We start from the raw sequence: 19,601 nt of genomic DNA, 5'->3' as shown, positions 1-19,601 counted from the left end.
GTCTTAGTCAGTTTGTGCTGCTATAACAAAGTACCATAGACTGGTGACTTAAACAACAAACATTTATTTCTCACAGTTCTGGAGGCTGAGGAGTGCAAGATCAAGGTACCAGCAAATTCAGTGTCTGGTGAGAGCCTGCTTCCTGGCTCATAGATGGCCATCTTTTTTCTGTGTCCTCACATGGCAAAAGGCATGAGAGAGCTCTCTGGGGTCTCTTTTCTAAGAGCACTACCCTACTCTCATGACCTAATCATTTCTCAAAAGCCCCATCTTCTAATATTATCACTTGGGGGTAGGATTTCAACATGAATTTCCATGAAACACAAACATTCAGTTCATAACAATATGCTTTGTAATTATCAAATGTCTTATATAAGCATTTGACATTCCTAGGTTGAACTTCATTAACAATTGAATCTCTGGACAGTTATTCTGTGTGATTGCAGTGAGATCCTCATATGGTAGTAAGAGAAGTGATGGCAGCAGAATTTCTGCCTAGAGCAAAACAAAACAGCTTCAACACAGGGCTGGAAAGTTGTCTGATATAAACAAATGATTGAGTACATTTAAGTGCTTGGTTGAGATACAAAGTTCTGTGCTATACAATGTGAAAAAAATACTGAGCCTAATATTTTTGTATGGCAGTTATTAGTTATGACCTGCTCTCTTCATCCATAAAGATTCTCCATGTAGACCCTATTAATATATACTTGTAAGGAAATAATTTTGTGTTTCTTCTCTGTTAGGCTGTGAGGGGCCTAAGCCACTAGTAAACTTAGAAGTTCCCTGTAAGAAAGATAAGCTACGTTCTGATTGGGCTGAAGGAGTATAAAAGGAAAAACAAACTAGGTCAAAAGAAGGATTCTTTCTACCCATACCTCAGGCCTCCTCCCCTTTCCTGGAAGACTCATAGTTTGTAATATTAAAGAAACTCAAGATTATTCTCAGAATATTTGGATCCAAAGGTTTATGACAATAGTGGGGCACAGAAACTTCTGCATAATGGTGCTGCATCAAGGGTAGTAGGCTATTAGTCAGTGACACAAGTGCAGCACAAAGGCGCTAGCCTTGGAGGAAAAGAGATGCAATTAGGTGATGGATCAAGTTCACAATTCAGCCCAACTTTAGCTGCATCTGGGGACTGGAGTGCAATTTGAATGCTAGTGGCAAGAACTGAAGAGCATTCAAGCTAACTGGTGCCACAGAGTAGAAAGTCAGGAGGGAAAAAGACACATGAGTATGCTTACAGATACCTTTCACCTTCAGCATCAGCAGTCTTAGTAAAGATCCATCTCAACAGGCTCAAGTCTCACTGTTTCAGGGTTGAATGGACTGAGCCTGCAGGTCACAATTCTTTAATGAACACAGTTGGACAGTACAGGAGGTAGGGTGAAAGAGACCATATTCACGTACAGCCATTAAAATTTCTTTGTTATGCAGTCAATTAGACAATTGTTCTGATTTTTATATAATATCAACTTCCTTGCTACTATTCCACCTGTCATTAGGTATTGATATCTTATTTCCCTATTAATTCTTCTTTCCTTATGCCAGAAATAGAAAACTCTCATAGATTTTTCTTTTTCATTATGAGAAACCTGCCCTGAGGATATAGCCACAAAGGTGGGTATGTCTTTCCCCTATACTGAAATGATTAAATCCAGTTTCATTTTTAAACATACTTCTAATATAAAATATATGATCTATGTCAAAAATTCAAGCAGTATAGGAAAGCATGAAATGAAGGAAAATTCCCTGACCACACACTTCTGACACTCTGATTCCATCATTCAGAAGCATGACTGTTACTAACATTGTGTACACATTGTGTGTGTGTGCGTGTATATATATATATATATATATATATATATATATATATATATATCTCAAATGTGTTAAAAAGCATGCTATGAATATGTGCATTTGTGTGTATATACAATGTTCAAACACAAAGGAGAATACACTATACATGGTATCCTATAACCTATATATCTTTTTATGACTAGTTATCATTACATTACATACATTAAATTCTCTTAAGTGAATACACATATAAAAAGTATGACACATAGTAAGTACTTGAATAATACAGGGTATAACAATGCTAAATATTTGGGGATAATTCTTTTTTTTGCTTGACTTTATAATTTTTCAACTATATAGAATTTCTAGAAAATAAAGATTAGTTTTGCTTGTCTATAATTTTCAGATGAGGGGATATATACTTTATTTATTCTGTTTTATTTACTTCACACAACTTTATGCTTGGGAGATTGGCCATGTTGCCACTTCTAGCTGTCACCTATTCATTTTCTCTCAGTATGGTATCCGATATAGATATATATGTGTAGCAATTTATTTACCCTCTGCACAGTGTGGGTGCTTCCAGCGCTTCTGTGAGCAACACAGCAATAGCAGTGGGATTGTAGCATCGTAGGCACATCCTCAGCTATAGCAGATATTGTCCATCTCTTTCCTAAAATGGTTGGACCAGCCCACTGACTGAAAATTCAACGTTTTTGGATTTGGGCCCTCTTATGTCATATATAGTATAAATATACTTTTCATCTTATGACTTATGTATTGATTTTGTTGATGAAGGTTTTGTACTGTGGACATTTTTTTATTTTTTATGTGTTCAAACATATAAACCTCTTTTATGGCTTCTATGTTTCATAACTTTCTTAGAAGCATATTCCTTCTTCAATATTATCAAACTACTGTCTTCTCTTTTAGTAGTTTTTTAGTTTAATTTTTAATTTCACCCACTTTGTTTTGGTGAATAAAATGAGGATATTTCTTTTTTTCAAAATAGGTTAGCCTGTTATTTCAACACCATGTTAAGAATGTAAGAGAGAAAGATAATTCAATGGATAGCTAGTTAAAATGCTGATATACAAAACTATAGTTTTGCTATATATGACTAATACTAGGTAGATAATGACAAAAAAGACGCTATTCACTAGAAATAACAATCTAAAATATACTAGAATAAGCTTAATGCATACTTCTCATGAATTAGGAAGAAAACTAAACAATTGATAGATGAATCAAGAACACTTAAACGTGATATCTTATTCTTGGATAGAAAGAATCAAAATTGTAAAGCTTTTTCTCTGTAAGTTAACCTTGAAATCCAATATAAACCTGATCAAAGGACCAAATATTTGTGTTTGTTTGATTCAGAAGATAATTATAAAGTTCATCTGGAAAAAAAATATGGAACCAATTAGGAAAATGCTGAGACATAACTATTCATATCCTTAATTAAAAAGTATTACAAAGCTAATGTAGTTAAAATAGTAAGAGACTGGCCCAGGAACGAACAAACAGAATCAAGAAACAGAACAGAATCCAGAAACAAGCCAAATTGTAAAGAGGAGTAGCATTTAAGATCATTGAGGGGATATGATTAATATTTTTTAATTGAAACTAATCCCCAAATCCTTTAATCCACTTCCCACTCACATGAAATAAAGCCAAGGCTTTCCAGAGCTGTTTAACTGTATTTATTACTGATGAGAATGTAAGCTTATGAAAATTAGAAATAATATCTTTTTCTGTTTCCTTTATTTCTTGTTCTTCCTGTTTAAATTATTGGCTGTCACATGGTAGCAGTTGATATTTGTCAATTGACTATTTATAATGGTACTCAGAAGCCATGCTCTACTATTCAGATCACAACTGATATGCACATTTATTTTAAGTATTTAGGTCTTTTTATACTAAAAAAAAATTATATTTTGAATTAGTAATCTTATCTGGCATTTGGAGGTGCCTCATCTCTATGCTCTTTACCCCCTAAATGGTTACTTTCTTCTTTTTGTCTATAGTTAATTTCTTCAGACGGTAAAGACCTCAGAAAATAAATGAATGATTAAGAAAATAAAGAGTAAAAAATAAGTACTTTTATTCTTCATTTATATCCAGTTGTTTAGAAGGAATATCCACTTGACTGTCCTCTGGAACCATTCAATTCAACAGATATAAAAACTCATTTTATCCACCCTTTACCCCTTTAGAAATACCATCCAGTCCACAAATCAGTCAAACCAAGAACTTCAGGGTAGCCCTCTCCCTCACTTGCCACTTTAATCAAAAGGGAGTGTGTTAAAGCAGCCCCCTCCCATCAGGCTAAGACTGTTGTGAGCTTTCTTCATTTCAACCATTTAATCTAAACTTCTGTGGTGGCCCTTTTCCTCTCCCTTTGTTTTTATTTAAAAAGAAGTAGAGGAAACATCCTCATGCAGTGCTTTATAAATGAAGTGACTTGTCAAGTCACAGACTGTGGCAGTAATCTGAAAGGCAGTAAATTTAGCGACCCTCACTTGCACTGACAGGCTGTCACACGCTTGAAACATAAATAGCACCGGAGACAAATGGCTGCTGTTTTCTTATTAAGCTCTGGCCCGCTGGCCTCCAGCCCTCCAGGAGTGGGCAGGTCCAGCCTGGGAGAAGACTGCTCTCAAAGCCAGAGATGAGCCAGCTCCTGGTCTCTCCCACCCCACCTCCTTGAGTACTCCCAACACTGCAGCTAGGACCCTCACTCCCTCTGAGACCCATCTGCTTCACAGGAAGTCTGAAAACCCAGGCCAGGATTGAGGGGTGCTGGTGTGCAGAGGGCTGCCACCCAAACTGAATGTTGATGGTGGTGATTCCTACTTCATACATTTTGGTCTAAGAGCAGGAACCAAATTGCCAGACTTTACTATTATTTGTGTTGACTCACGAGCAACTGAACGCTGCCCACCTTAGGTTAAATGCGAACAATCTAAGAATACCACTTTAGTTCATACTTAAACCATTTCCTTTTCTGGTCTATCCCCTCCTTCCCCACTTACTCCCACTTTTCTCTTCATTACTTATTTATTGACTTTAAGCAAGAACAGTTTTTTTTAAATGGGATTGAACAGCTCCTTCAGCAATGAGACTAGCTGAAAAAGTGAGGCTGGGATTTGGGGGTGAGCCCAAGTGAAGTCACTGCAGCAGTGGGGCCTGTAAGAAAAGGGCAGAGGGCCAGATGAGGTTGTCACACACTTTGTTTTAATTACTGTTCAAAGGCTTCCGTGGCAGCCACAGAACCACACCGAGCAGTCCTTCCACGGTGCAGTTGCCCTGCTGAGTTTAACATACTCACTTACAAAATGCCAATTGATTTATGTGACTTTTGAAGTCAGCAACCACTGTTCTTGTATCTCTTGATATTTAATCCTCTACCATGGAAGAGGCCCTAATGACAGGTCGCAGAATACCCCTGCAGTTCTGGTGACAACGGTGAAAGATGGTGGTTGTTGTTCCCTCGGACTAGCAGTTCTTTGTTCTCCCTCACCCCCTTCTTAGGAAGTAGCCTAGAAAATAATCAACGCCTGCCAGAGTTTTCACTTCTATTTTATTGCAAAGGACTCTTCTAGGTATTTCTTTTTATAGTTTTACCTCTTGGCCTCTTCTTTCCCACACCCCTGAGTTAATAAAAATTAAGTGAGATAGTGAGTCCTTGCTTTATGACATCATGTTACATCATACAAATATTCAGCAGTCCCTCCTGTAGTAGTTTGAATTACCATCAATGTATATATTACATATTAAATCCTCATTTAGCCCCAGTCTCTTAGCAACTCCATATTTCTGTGTGCCTATGGAATGTACTCCCCAGGATGTTCAAGGAAAACTAATATCAACCATGTCAAGAGTCAAACTCATTATCTCAACTCCAAAATAAACACTCCTTCCTAATCTCCTGACTGGCACCAAATGCATTCAAACTCAGGAAGTCACTAGCTTTCAACCTATACATTGCATTCAGAATATATTTCTTCATATCCAAGAAAATTCAAGTGGACTACAGGAGACCTCAGGACAAGTGAAGGTCAAGTACGTGGCGTGCATTCCCTCTGCCCTCATAGATATTGCCCCTCTTTCCCATTGAGCCCAGGCTCTGCCTCAGAATCCTTCTCAATATCATGCTCCAGGAAGCCACTGCCAGTTAGGACCGATGGTGACTATTTGACATTCTTAAAGAACTATCTACTCTTTTTCACAGCAATTCACAGGGTGGTGTATCACAATACACATTAGGACTCAGTGCCAAGAAATCGCACCAAGCAAAAGTGGTGTTGATGTAGAAAGGACATTAAATGAATAGAAATTTCATGGGATTCCATGATTACACACCATGTTTTCTCCAGAAAAGAGAGGAAGGAAGAAATGGAGGGAGGAAAAAGAGGGAGAGAGGGGAAGAAAGTCATATAAAATGTCAATTTTACTCAGTCCTTTGTGGGTGCTGAAACATTCCACTGCATCTTTTTAATTTTATTTTAGAGAGAAAGAGGGAAGGAGGGAAGGATGGACGGAGAGAGAGAGAGAGAGACATCAATTTGTTGTCCCACTTATTTATGCATTGATTAATTGATTCTGGTATGTGCTCTGACTGGGGATTGAACCCACAACCTTGGCATATCAGGATGATGTTCTAACCAACTGAGCTCTCTGGCCAGGGCCCTACTGTGTCTTTATTGTGAATTAGGTACTGAACACAGCAAATCCAGAGTATTCACCCCACCTCTCACATCCTAGAATATGTCCCCCTGTCACATCACACTGCTTATTTCTCCTGTTTGAAGAATTCTTTTTCAGGCAGGCAAACCAGACTACCACACCCTCATAATTTGCCAGCTCTGATTCTCTCCCCTTATGTTTTTCAACTTCCTGAAAACAAACTTCTCCCTGTAAGTCATTCCTAATATAAGAAGTCCACGCTACACTGTTTCTGCAACTCCTTGGCTGACTCTTGGCATTTAAGTGCAACAGTGCTTTATATTGTTGGGGGGGGGGGGGCTCTATAAAGTTAGAGGGTGGGGCTAAAATTTTAAATACCAACTATTTTTTCTCACTACTTTATTTGATTCTCTCAATAAAGAAGTTAAGTGAGGAATACAAAGCTTATAAAAGCTGATGGCTATCAATCACTGAGCTGCTTTGCTTTGCAAATTTCCCAGGTGTACCATTCTCAACTTCCCATTTTATACTTAGAAACAGAAATAGAGCAGATTCTGAGCGCCTAAGAATTCAACCAACCCTAGTATCTCCTGGCATTCTAATGATGTAAGTAGTCAAAGCTAATTGGGAACATGGACTCCAAAAATTCATAGGCCTGGTTCAAACCTCGGTTCTCCCTTAATAACATTATAAACTTGGACACATTCCTTAAGGGTCCTCTTTAAACCTGGGTTCCTGTGTTCCCCCATCTTTAAGCAATCTTAACAGTATCGTGAATTAAATAAGAAAATATTCAAGTCACCTAGCACAATGCCCAGAACATGTTTATGTAAGTGGTGCTCATTCAATAGTCACTCTGCAATATTTATCGAACATGCCAGCACCCAGCATTGCACTGCACTATGGGGCACAATGATGAGCAAAACCAAACGTGGTCCCTACAGTGGAATGATAGCTATTATCAGTATAATTCCTCCTCAGAGAACCAGATGTAGGGGATCCTGATTTCAAGCCCAGCATTTCGAAGGGCAGAATGGTTTCTAAAAACTGAGACCAAGTAGGTGGTAAAGATTAAGCATTAGTACAATACGGAATGTCACGGCCAGGACTGAAAAGGATGTGTGGATGGCAGCCTCCTGTGGGTTGCTGAGCTCAAACCATGTCAGCTAGCTGATTTCTGTATGTGAAAGGAAAAAGGCAAACCATAATGAATTGGATCTCTCTGGATGCCAGGGCATTCTGCATTTGGCCCATGATCATTCATAGAGCCAGAGGCAGCTGTGAATCTTTCCTGACACTATGCTTGCCTCTGGTTTCTGAGTACCGACTCTTCCTTTTCGGACTGCAGAAGACATGGAGCCAGATTCCACACCCTGTGTGTTTTTCTACTTGAATAGGGAACATTTCTAGAGCTGCATAACCACCCCCTTCTCTTCCATATAATTCACATATCTTAATAGTCAAACGCTTCTTTTTCTAGAGAAGTCTCCCTTCTTTCGTTTCTATCCTTCTCTTTCTTGCTCCCCTACACCCCCCATTCTCTTTAATACTTGCTCTTCCCTGTTTCTCATTTCCTGTGTTTGCTCCTTTGGCAACTGTGTCTGTCCCCCACACCTACCTTCTTTCAATCATAGGTCACTTACCGGTCCTCACCCCTTCCTTGATGGGTGATGAGAGGTGGATTTGGCCTTTGGACAGGAACATTGTCAAACACTAAAGGATCTCTCAGGTGGGATGTGAAGCTGAGCAATGAAAACCTCAAAGGATCTGGAAGGAGACATGTTAGGAAACATAAACAACTCCATCGCAGGCCTTTTTTCTAGATTTCTTGTGTTTCACTCCAGCTTCCTTTTTTATAAGCATGTCTGTATAGAACATGATGTGCAAAAAAAGTAGGGAAAGAACAAAAAACAGGAACAGGTGAGTATGTCCTTAGGGAAAAAAACATGAAATGTACTTTAAGAACAGGAACCCCTTACAGCATTTGAAGTTAGCACAGGAAATTTCAAATGGCATCATTGATTCACAATCTTTCTTTCTCTTGTTTTTAGAGGCAGCAGTTTATAGCTTGCTTTTGCTTGCCCTTTTCACTCCCCTTTCAACTACACAAACACATACGTACACACACACACATGTCCTGCAAGATAAGTTCCACTCGTTTGCTTTTAATTAATCTGTCATGTTTATAACTATTGTATCTACAGTTACTACTTGTAAATATTCAAATTTAGGTGAGTAAAGGAAATGTCAAACCCATTTCAAACACGTTTTCCCTTCTGTGAAAAAAAAAATCTACAGAGATGTTTTAAGTACCTTCTCTGAATAGTGAAAAAACAACTATTCATTCACTTTCTAACGTGTAACAATCCCTGGTGTTCTACTCTTCAAAGTCAGAAAACATTCAAATTTAACAAGTTTCTTAAATTTTATTTGTTGTATCTCAAATAAAAGGGGGGAAAAGCAAATACCATAATGATTATTGGGACAGAAAGCTTTTAAAATTTTCAGACAGGGAGCTATTTGTGCTGTCCTGGGGAATTTTCAAGAATAAGTTTGCTCTACGTAGTGAGCAAGTGCTTGGGTATTAGTGAAATTGTGTGCAGTCTCCTAAAAGATAGAGGGGAAGGTTATATGTAAATAAGTAGCTGTATGTGTGCGTGCATGTGTATGTGAGGGTGTTTGTATGAATATGGAGGTGGGGGAGAGAGAAAAAAGAGAGAGGGCAGGGTTGGGGAGAGAGGAAGAGGAAAGAGAGAGAGAAAGGGAGAAAGAAATACCATGGAAATGTATTTAATTTTATACAGCTGCTTGCTTACAAATGCCTGGTTGACCTTGGAAATCTAAATAAATCAACATTCTGAATATGAGCGCTACAAGTTTCACCAAAGCAGGGCCAGTACTCTGAAGGCACTGGACTCTGAAAGCAGCACCTGGTATACTTTAGTTGGGATATTTCTGGCTGATTAGTTTCCATGTTAGGAAAACATGGAAGAGAACACTTTGCTCTTGCCATTAGCTCTAGGCCCCTCTTTCTGACTTATGAAGAAATATTAAAAGAACCAATATGTACAACTTGAGTAAACAGTGACTAAGAGGAAATATGCTAATTATGTGCAAGAGTTTGAAAGGTGCATGCTCTGAGGAGGACGAGAAGTTATTTAGCCTGGTAACTGCATATTGCCAGGAGACACAAAAGCACATTAAGCAAAGGGAGGTTTAAACTAAACACCAGATCCCAGAATAAACATAACACTCGATGATGTAAGCATGCTTGTGGAAACAGGTCGAAATGTTTAAAATAGCAAAATATTGAAATTTGCATTTCAAGTAAACATTTATACAAGGGCAGAAAATAATAGGAGCGAGAGAGACAGGCCCAAATTGAAGCCATAGGGCTTTTTATTCCACAGAGAGCTTAACAGGTTAAGTGTGACCTTTTGGCCTGAGAGCCTTCTGAAGGTTGAGAGTGTAAAAGGAAATGGTGACAGGACCCTCGGGTTAAAAGCAGTGAGTCTGAGTGAACTGAAAGAGTGTGAGAAAGGTGCCCTGAGGGGGACACGTTGGGGCAAAGGGTGAGGAACAAGAGCATGTAGTGCATTTTAGAGCTTTGTGACTCAAGACTAACACAGTGTATTCAATGCCTTGAAATCAGAAACTGCAGCAACTCAGAAGAAAGAGGGGGCATTGTTCCTGTTTTTCCACCAGGGTATCCACAAAGCAGATAAATCCTCAGAACATTACCAGAGATGCCTCATCCAGCCTTTTACAGCAGAGTACTAAGCACTTCCTCAGATAGGAATTGAAGATTCATCCCATGAGGGTCTGTTTTATTCTCTGCCTGTCAGGAAGAAATGAGAATATTAATACTTTCATTGGCAAAGAAGAATTCCAGGTCAAAAACCCAATAAATATAATTTTATTTTCTCTAATTCATCTTAATGTTAACTCTTATGGTGCTGTCTTCCCAAACTGGTAGGGTGTTTGGTGCTGCTGCTGCTAAAATTGTCTTTTTCTCTCCTGAAACTGGCTTATCTCTTTGATAAATTCAAAATGCAGAATTGGGTCTATTACTCACCATTTCTAGGTATATTATGGGTGTTGAAAAGAATTCAGTGTTGTTAGCCATCTCTAAGAGGACGATACTTGTTCTCTCTCTCTTTTCCTCACATCTGTACCCACTTGGGATGTGTGTGGAACAGAAACCTTAAAACATTCTGAAGTCATCTTGAACTATTTTCTTATTCAATTCATCATTATTCTCAAAATCATTAATTGTGTCTTACTGTCAATTTCCCCTCTCCACTACAGATTTTTAATGAGCGCACACTTGTTTTTGGCCTGCAGTGTCAGAGCTGCCTTTAGTCTTCAAGGTGCTTATGCTTAGCTGGAAGACTCTTAGCATCAGTAAGCTGGCTGGTTCTCAGTCCATAGAGTCATAGACACAAGTATACAGGATCTTTCTTTTCCTTCCTAGCCCAAATCCTGCCCATCTCATCCAATAGAGTGGACTAATACCCTTTCTGATGTTTCTGTTTCCTTTTCTACCACATTCCATATCTGTGACCTGTGAAGTCGGATCTGACTACTTGCTTGAATGTGGGGGAAAAAAAGAGGAAATACAGATAAGAAAAAAATTAGCCTTTTATAAATAATATGCACCTATATACTTATAAACTTATCCTAAAACATTTTTAGTAGAAGTGTATGCTAGATAATGTTAATGACTTCAGAACCAAATAATTTTATTTAACTATTGCCTTCATATTATTGGGATTGCAAAGTTCCCTCAAAACTAGCAATAGAGACATTGACAGCCGACTTGAAGTTTGGACTGTTCCTGACAGTTGTGTTATAGACTGTTATCAAAGAGACTGTCCATTCTATTGGGAGCCTATTTAACAGGCTTAGCTGACTTATTTAGATAGTGAATTTGTCTTTGTGCTGGCCGTCTGTTATGTTGATTTGGCCATCAGGGAATTTCCAGAAAAGGAAAACAGCTTGTGGCATTCAAGCAGAGCTATTAATTGGTACCATTTAGTGTAGGATGACCAGGGCAAGATTTCTTCAAGATGGCAGAAATGTGTTCCTTAACACACTCCCAGCTGCCCTATCCTGACCCAAGCAGCAGTGGAGTTTTGTGACGGGAGGTGAGAGGGTTTAGCTAGAGTGGAACATCAAGCTCTTCCTGCTCAACCTCTTTTCTTCTTTACTTTATCTGCCCCTTTCCTTTTCCTCCCCCTCCACTTCCCCTTCATTATCTATGACCTCCCTCCCTTGATGAAGAAAGTCATCTAATAATTTTTACTCCACATGAGGGGAATTAAGCCTGCAAATCTTGTGATTTCTTTACTATAATGGAAACATCCAACTTGCCAGAATTTTCAAAAAAGGGCCACCAGACCCTTAATCCCAACTGTTTAAACCAGTGGTACTTAGCTCCCTGCCATCAGCCTATGTGACACAGTCTGTCACAAAATGCACCAGCAGCGGCACATTCTCATGCATCTGGTCCATGGCCTGGAAGTCTCAGTGATGATGTAGTTTCATACTGAACAAAGAAGCCATAACTGAAAGACAGGGTTTTGAATATGATCCTTGTGAACAGAACTGCACATAAACTGGGGGAAAAGAATGAAAGTTTCTAAAATAAATAAATAAATAAAGCCATTTCTCCTTCTAACAACAACTTTAGTTGAAAGAATGCTTTAAAAAAGAAAAAGGAAAAAAATAAAAAATAAAAAATAAAAGAAAAAAATAAAAAAGAAAAAGGACTCATGGACATGGACAACAGTGTGGTGATTGTTGGGGAGAGAGGGGCACAAGAGGACTAAATGGTGATGGAAAAAATACAATAAAGATTTTTTTAAGTGCTTTCCAGCATAATGTGATTGAGGATATCAGTGCTTCACCTATAGCCCCTCTCTGTCCTTTACAACTTCTGTGCACCTCCCCCCAACTCCCACTTTGTTCTAAGCCCTTAATCTGTGACTGAGAAATGAGGACGTGTAAACACTCCAGCTTCTTGCCTCTTGGTCAGGACAACTTTGACATGAGACATGTGCTGTCCCCAGAGCTCCCTGAACGAGTGAACCAGCTGGACTTCTGGGAACCTTGGCATGGCGCCCCAGCTGGGCTTCTTTCTTGCCAAATCCCGTTTCCCATTCCCCTACCAGTTTTCCTGATAACACTTCCTCTTTAATCACTTTCACATGATGCTTTGTCTTGGCGACTACTTCTGTGGAATTGGCCTCAGACAAAGCACACTGTCAAATGATTGAAAAGCCATGTGGATTGATTGCTTCTTTTAAAAAAAAGGAGGTGATAAGCATATATTAAACTTTAAAAAACAATCATGTAAACATCTAACCTCTATTTTTCAGGAAGAGAATTTGAAGGAGAAGAAGAATATCTGGAGATCCTCGGCATCACCAGGGAGCAGTCAGGCAAATATGAGTGTAAAGCTGCCAATGAGGTCTCCTCGGCAGATGTCAAACAAGTCAAGGTCACTGTGAACTGTGAGTATGGCAGCAGCCAGCAGGTGCTCTGTGCCCAGGGTCCACCTCCACCTCCAGTGAGCTCTAAAGATCCCATTAGCAAAAGAACATTGCATTTCAAGCAGATGCTCCTCAGGTCAGGGATGCACATTTATACATTTGATACATCCAAGGGCAGGACTTGGCCTTTGAATTTGATAAATCAACTCTACTAACTCTAAATATAACCCATAATACATTTAACAATACACTTTGTCTTTTACTCAGACTATAGAATTAAGAAAACATGATCAGACAGCACTAGCATTTCTGGCAATCACTATAGAGTCTTTGTGGAGACCAAGGTCATACCACTTTCGAAAAAAAGCAACAAAGCAACAATTCATATCTGCCTTAAGTGGAATTTTCATTTTAATGCATTGTTTGTCAGAGAAAATAACCCAAGATCATATTTTATTCTCTGCTATTTAACTAATTGGCCTTGGGAACAAATTCAAGCCACTGTGGTCAGATACCATGTATCCCTGCGGGCTAATAGGGATACCTGATAAGTTAATTTTGGTTATTTGTTTGTCCCAAAGTATAGGCATTGGAAAATAACATTTCTCTAAGGCGAATAGGTGAGGAGGCATATTTTTAACTTCTCAGGTGAAAGAATCCTTAGATGTACTTCAAAAGATGGGAGGTGGGGGAGTATACATATGATATGTGTCACCCGACAAAGAAATACATAAAATTTGTTTACCCTTCTCAGTTAGAAGTGACTTTCTGCATCACTAAAATTTAAGTTTTTATATCATACAATTGTGGCTAGTGACCAGGGATTAAGGGATATCCTGAGAGTTCTTTTCTCCTATGTATTTAACACATACACACACACAAATAAAATATATATAATCTACATACACATATATATACATATGCAGATATAACACACATATATGTATATATTATATATATATGTTATATATATTATATATATATATATACCCTACATGCACAGATATATACAACTGTGCTCATATACCACACATACACAGCCCCTATTTGAAAATGTGCTTTGGTCTGTGGTGAGTTACTTTTTGTTATCTAAAGTCCTCCATGTAGTTACCTATATTCCAGTGATTCTATATAAATTCTCTGGAAAGGTTAGGTATAATTTACTCCATTTTATAGTTTGAGACACTGAAACCAAAGGAGGTAAAACAGTCTCTCCCAAGTGGCACAGGCAGCAGGTGGAAGAAAGGGACTCAGACTACGTTTGATCCTAAAGCTCATGCTCTCAGGAAAAAGGAGGAGGAGGAGTTTTCCATTCTATTACCTACAATGTGCAGCGCTGGATTAAGGATTTACGTTTGTCATTTAATACTTACAATAGTCATGAGATATATATTTTTGGTCTGACTTTAAAATTTTGGAAACTGAGATATAGATTACTGAGGAAGTTTTTCTAAGGTGACCCAGGCATGCTGGGCTACACTGTGTTCTGGGACCTTCCTCCAGCCTTGCAGCCTTGTGAAACAGCCTTACCTTCTTCTGCACAGCATACCAAGAAGAATCCAGTAGCTACAACTCTGCTGTAGACATTTATGGCACTCATTTCCAAGAAACAAGGGGCTGCTTTTGATGAGCTCTGAAGTGCTTTTATCCCTAGCTGTCTGCAATTTTTTTAGTACTAGAGTCCTGAAATGCCAGTATTACTATTCTTTTCCAGTACTGGGTGTGTTTCAAAGACACATTAATGAGCTCAATGTCATAAAATGCTTTAGGACCATTTTTTCACATGAAAGACACTTTCTCTGGGTGTTTATACAAGTTGTAATTAGGTTAGTTAGCTTCTTTTATGTACACACAGCCATTCCATTCTCTTCCACCTCTTCTCTGACTTTTGGGGTTAAGATTTTATTTTCTCTTAATTGACCTTCATCTTAATTAGGTTTCTGAAAGTCCAATCATGGCGTACACAGAAAATATTTATGCTTCCATTGTGTAAAACATCAAAGTGGTCTGCATTGCAGATGGTTCCCATGATCAAAGCCAGCTCCCTGGGCCCCTTTATTATTAGTGCAATTAGTTTGACATTGCTCCTTTTTGACTGTCCCCAAAGTGTAACTTAGAATAGAAGAAAATACTGATCATTTTCAAGAAAAGGCTTTTATGAAAGTGTGAGGTTTTGCCAGTAATGAGTGAGCCACAGAAGATTATGGACAGAACCTTGAGGTTTTTAAAAATAGCTTATAACAGAAAATCTAGTATAATGAGCTTAGTCAGACATCCAGTAAATGTTTACTGAATGAGTAGGCAAAAAACTCACAGGTAAACCCTGCCCTCTTAACATTTCTCCAATTTGCAAATGATGTTGGTTACAAATCAGGAAGTATATTCAAATATCAATTTCCTTTGGAACCATCTTTACCAACACTTCATAAGCTGTGTTCCTAATATATTAAAACAACTAGCTGTTGCTCCTCTTACCCTGTTCAAACAATTTGTTTTGCTTAAGTATAATCATAATAAGGAGATGAAGTCTCCAAGATTAAATTATATAACCAGGTCTGGCTAGCAAAACTCATGAATACTGAGAAATATCTTCTATCGCCTTTTCCACTTCATCTAACCCTGCCTAATATGGAAATGTCCCATTATTTGAACTGACTCTTCCTCTTCAAAACACAGGATTTGGAATTAGGTCAGAGAATCAGGATGGCTTAGATAATTAATGGCTGAATAGATTACTGTAATGAAACAGACCCTGAATACCACTGGAAAAAAAAAAAAAAGCAGAGCTGGTAATTATCTCCCACTAGCATTTTATTGATTCCTGTACTCAGAGGTAAATGGGTATTTGTAGCAGGACACTGAGGAGTTAGAGCAGTAAACAAGAGACAAAGCTCACAAGCTGGATTCTACAGTCTGTCCTTTTTTACTTCTCTTGATAATCCTTCTCCCCAGTTTGTCTGTGGTATTGCACATAACCATTTGATACACAAAATCTATTTTCTGAATGGTAGGATGTCCTGGAATTTATAGAAGCTAAATTATTTACCTGAAATATCTTAACTAAATAAGCTTAGTAAATTTTTGGACAACAGGCACAGCTTCTGGTTTCTTATATCTTACTTACAGGATAGCTGCTAACTTTTTCCAAATACCAGCCCTAAGGACAGATGTCCTTTCATTACAGGCTCTATGTGTAATCCCTCAATTTCAGTTCTCGCAGTGCATTAAAAGCAGATCTACCTATGGGTTTGTCTCATCCTAGTGTCCAGTATACTGAGCACAGTATCTAGTGCATAGTAAATTTCTAATAAATACAACCTATTAATTTTATTTTGACTCTTCTTACACTGGACTCTTGTTCTACTCCTGGAAAAATTCTTCTTGAAAGCTACTCCAACTGTCAATCCTTCCTCTCACCCTAATGACCAGCTAATATTTTCAAACCCTGCTGCCTTCCCACAACTATCTCTCCAACTAGGTTCACATTGTCGCTCTTTATAGCCTCTTTTCTTCTTCTTGTCACCCTTTGAACTCAGCTCTGCCACCACTCTGTGGTGTCCAGAGATAACCGACCCAGCATAGTTGTTGGGAGGCATAAGACACTGGCATTTCTAAAACTCTTCCTTACCTTTGAGAGCTATTATTTTCAAGGAAGCAGAAGTTACTACTAGAGAATGCACAGTTGGGACTGGAGACATCTGTTGTCTCCAGGTAATATACATGCATTTTAACTGGACTCTTCAGTGCCTTGATTCAAAAATCACCTGCTGAGGAAATTTTCGTAAGATAACTGCTCAGTATGGAACCAGTTGGCTACGTTCTGTAGCTATTTGTAGCTTCACCTATCCATTCCCCATGCCTACCTTTAGTTTATTCTTATATTTGGGAAAGTATCAGTAAAGACACGTTCTAATGTTTATCATCTCTTATGGTATCTTCAGAGGAAATATTCAGGAAGAATCCAGAGTTACTGTAATTTTCAACCATTACTTTGCAATGTGAACAAGAACCATAATTTCATGAGTGACATCAGAGTACCAAGATTATGCTAAAGGTTTTGTATGACTCACTGCAATCATCACAGTGGCATTGCCTAGCTACGTGGGGAGGCATGTTGGGCTGGAACCTGCCCCAGCGAGGAGGAGTATTTACCGTATAACTGACATTGTTGAGTATTGCTGATAGATTGTGATTTTAAAAAAGGACACCTTTTAGTTACTTCCATTATTGTTTCTAAATTCTCTACAGACAATGTTGTCCTTATTGGTTGCATTGGTTGCTCTCACCCCATTGGTCCACCACTGTACACTGACCTGGGGAGACAACTGAGTCATCCCCATGCAGAGAGGCCAAAAACAAAGCTCAGAGCATGTAAGCACTTTCTGCCACAAATTCAAACAACTTGTGAGTAGTAGAGTTGGGACTCTAACCCAGGTCTAACTCTAAACTCTTCTTTCCTTTAATGACACTGTGTGGTAACAGCAATAAATGTAATCACTTCAGGTGTTAAAATATGCTCTCCTATATGTGATTTTATTTGATTTTTACATAAAACCTGAAAGATAGGTAGGCAGATATCATCACCTACATTCACAAATCAGAGGCTCCAGGACCTCAGCGTGTCACCTCCAGCAGGTGACAACCTCAGTGGCCCAGACAGAAACTGAGCCCTTATCTCCTGATTCCGAATGTGAGTTTATATCTATTATGTCATTTCATGTTGTGCCATTTTTATTGTCTGTAATAGCAGAACTATGAAACATTTACCTTTTAAGCTACTAGCACGCTTCTCTGAATGATATTTTTCCTTAGCAGGAGTTCATTTTTCCCTAAAAAAATTCATTCAAATGGAAATACAGAGAGAGCATGGACTTCAGAGGGATGGGTTTAAATCTAGGCTCCTTCAAATGCTGGTTATGTGAATTTGGACAATTTACTAACCCTCTGTAGGTCTGTCTTCTCATTTATAAAATGGGTTAATAATCCTTACTTCCTAATGGGTATTATTTGGATGACAAGAATATCTAAAGCCTAGTAGACTGCTGACATATGTAAATGCTTATAAATTGAATTCTTTATTAAGAATTTTGTTACTTAAACTATTATTTCTTATACCAGGAAGTGTAAATAAATGATATTCTGTTTGCTAGGGACCTCTCATTGTTATCTCAATTGACAGTCTTGTTATTGGTGATATAGAAGAAAGCCCTTTTTAATATTTTCAGAACCCAAAATTTTGAAGTAATAAAAACTGGAAGAATCATTTGACAATTGTTAACTATTCTGAAGTCCCATAAAGAATAACAATAGACTACCATGAAGCATTTTTTATTGTCACAATTTTATTATAATTATATTTTGAGCAAGGAGATCTATTATTTTAACTACAATAGGCATGCCACAATATGATTTGTAATAATTTTTCTTAGCCTCACCAATATAGAATTTATCACAAATGAATTTTGAAATGTTCATTCCAATAAGCCATGAACAAATAGACCTGCACCATTGTGTCATTTGAGAAATATTGGAAAAAACAAGCTCTTCATACATTTATCATCACCTGCAAATTTACCCTAGTATGATAAACTTCCTAGATTTTCAATGAGAGAATCAAGTGTTTTGTGTTTGACATTGACTGTTGTCATCCTGTCCCAAGATTAGTACAGTTAATAGTATTTAGCCCTAGTTTACTACCACCTTTCCCATGCTGGAATTTCTAAGGAGTAAATAAATAGCTTGCTACTTAACTATTCAGGTTCTGAACACATTGAGAAATAAGTAAAAAAGCAGTACAGAGGCCCATTTGCCCCTATTAGAGATCAAGGTGGTTAGAGGTAGAATTTGTGTGACCAACTTCCCATTCCAATTATGGCTGCCCTGGACTGGGACAGGCATGCCCACATGCAAGTGGGAAAGGGAGAGCCCAAGTAAAACTTCAGTGTGGAAAAGCAGAGGAGAAGCTCTGATCCCCACTGGAAGGTTGGTCCCAAAAGGAAGAAGGGGACGAGCAGAGTCAAACAAACCTACTTTGTTATTCACCAAAATTTTAATCAGAAAAAGCATTTCTCCCCACTAGGTCCCAGAGCAAGGAGATATTCTAAATAATCCCCTGCCACGTGGGCAGAAAATCCAGAGCAAGGAAAAATTCTCCCATGAGATTGTGGTCTCCTGGTGTAGGGACTGGAAGGCTCCACCATGCCATCGTTAGGTTGAGGCGCTACAGCAATGAGTGCAGAGATGGAGGAAGTGGAATGGGGAGGGTCTGATCCAAGCTTAGGGCTGGTTGAGCACAGAGGTACTCATCATCAAGGATTTGTCAGTTAGAACCATGTGGCTACAGGAATCCACAAGCTGGTTAAACCTTATTTAACAAGTTGAGCAATTGAACAAAGCAATAGAATCCTAAGCAAGATTATTGCTCTGGCCAAGATGCTACAGACTGTGAAGTTATTGGCAGCTTAAGAACCTACTACAGTTGACCCTTGAACAATGCTGGGGTTAGGGGCACCGGTCCCTGCACAGTCAAAAATCCACATATAACTTTTGACTCCCCCAAAAGTTAACTACTAAAAGCCTACAGTTGACCAGAAGTCTTACTGATAACATAGT

General features: G+C 38.5%; 1 protein-coding gene across 3 annotated transcripts in view; it reads left to right on the top strand.

Moving 5' to 3' along the window:
- The window catches only part of LSAMP (limbic system associated membrane protein), a 679,473-nt gene that overhangs the window by 623,638 nt on the left and 36,234 nt on the right, over positions 1-19,601 (top strand). For all 3 annotated transcript variants that reach the window (XM_090276849.1, XM_090276839.1, XM_090276855.1), the window contains exon 4: positions 12,876-13,010. In XM_090276849.1, coding sequence (XP_090132975.1) covers positions 12,876-13,010 — 135 coding nt within the window. The remainder of the gene's footprint in view (positions 1-12,875; positions 13,011-19,601) is intronic.

This window comes from Furipterus horrens, unplaced genomic scaffold (genome assembly GCF_987537825.1).
Source record: "Furipterus horrens unplaced genomic scaffold, mFurHor1.1.pri manual_scaffold_1, whole genome shotgun sequence".
Lineage (NCBI taxonomy): Eukaryota > Metazoa > Chordata > Mammalia > Chiroptera > Furipteridae > Furipterus > Furipterus horrens.
Note: the sequence above shows the minus strand (reverse complement) of the source record. Positions and strands in the feature narration are given on the sequence as shown.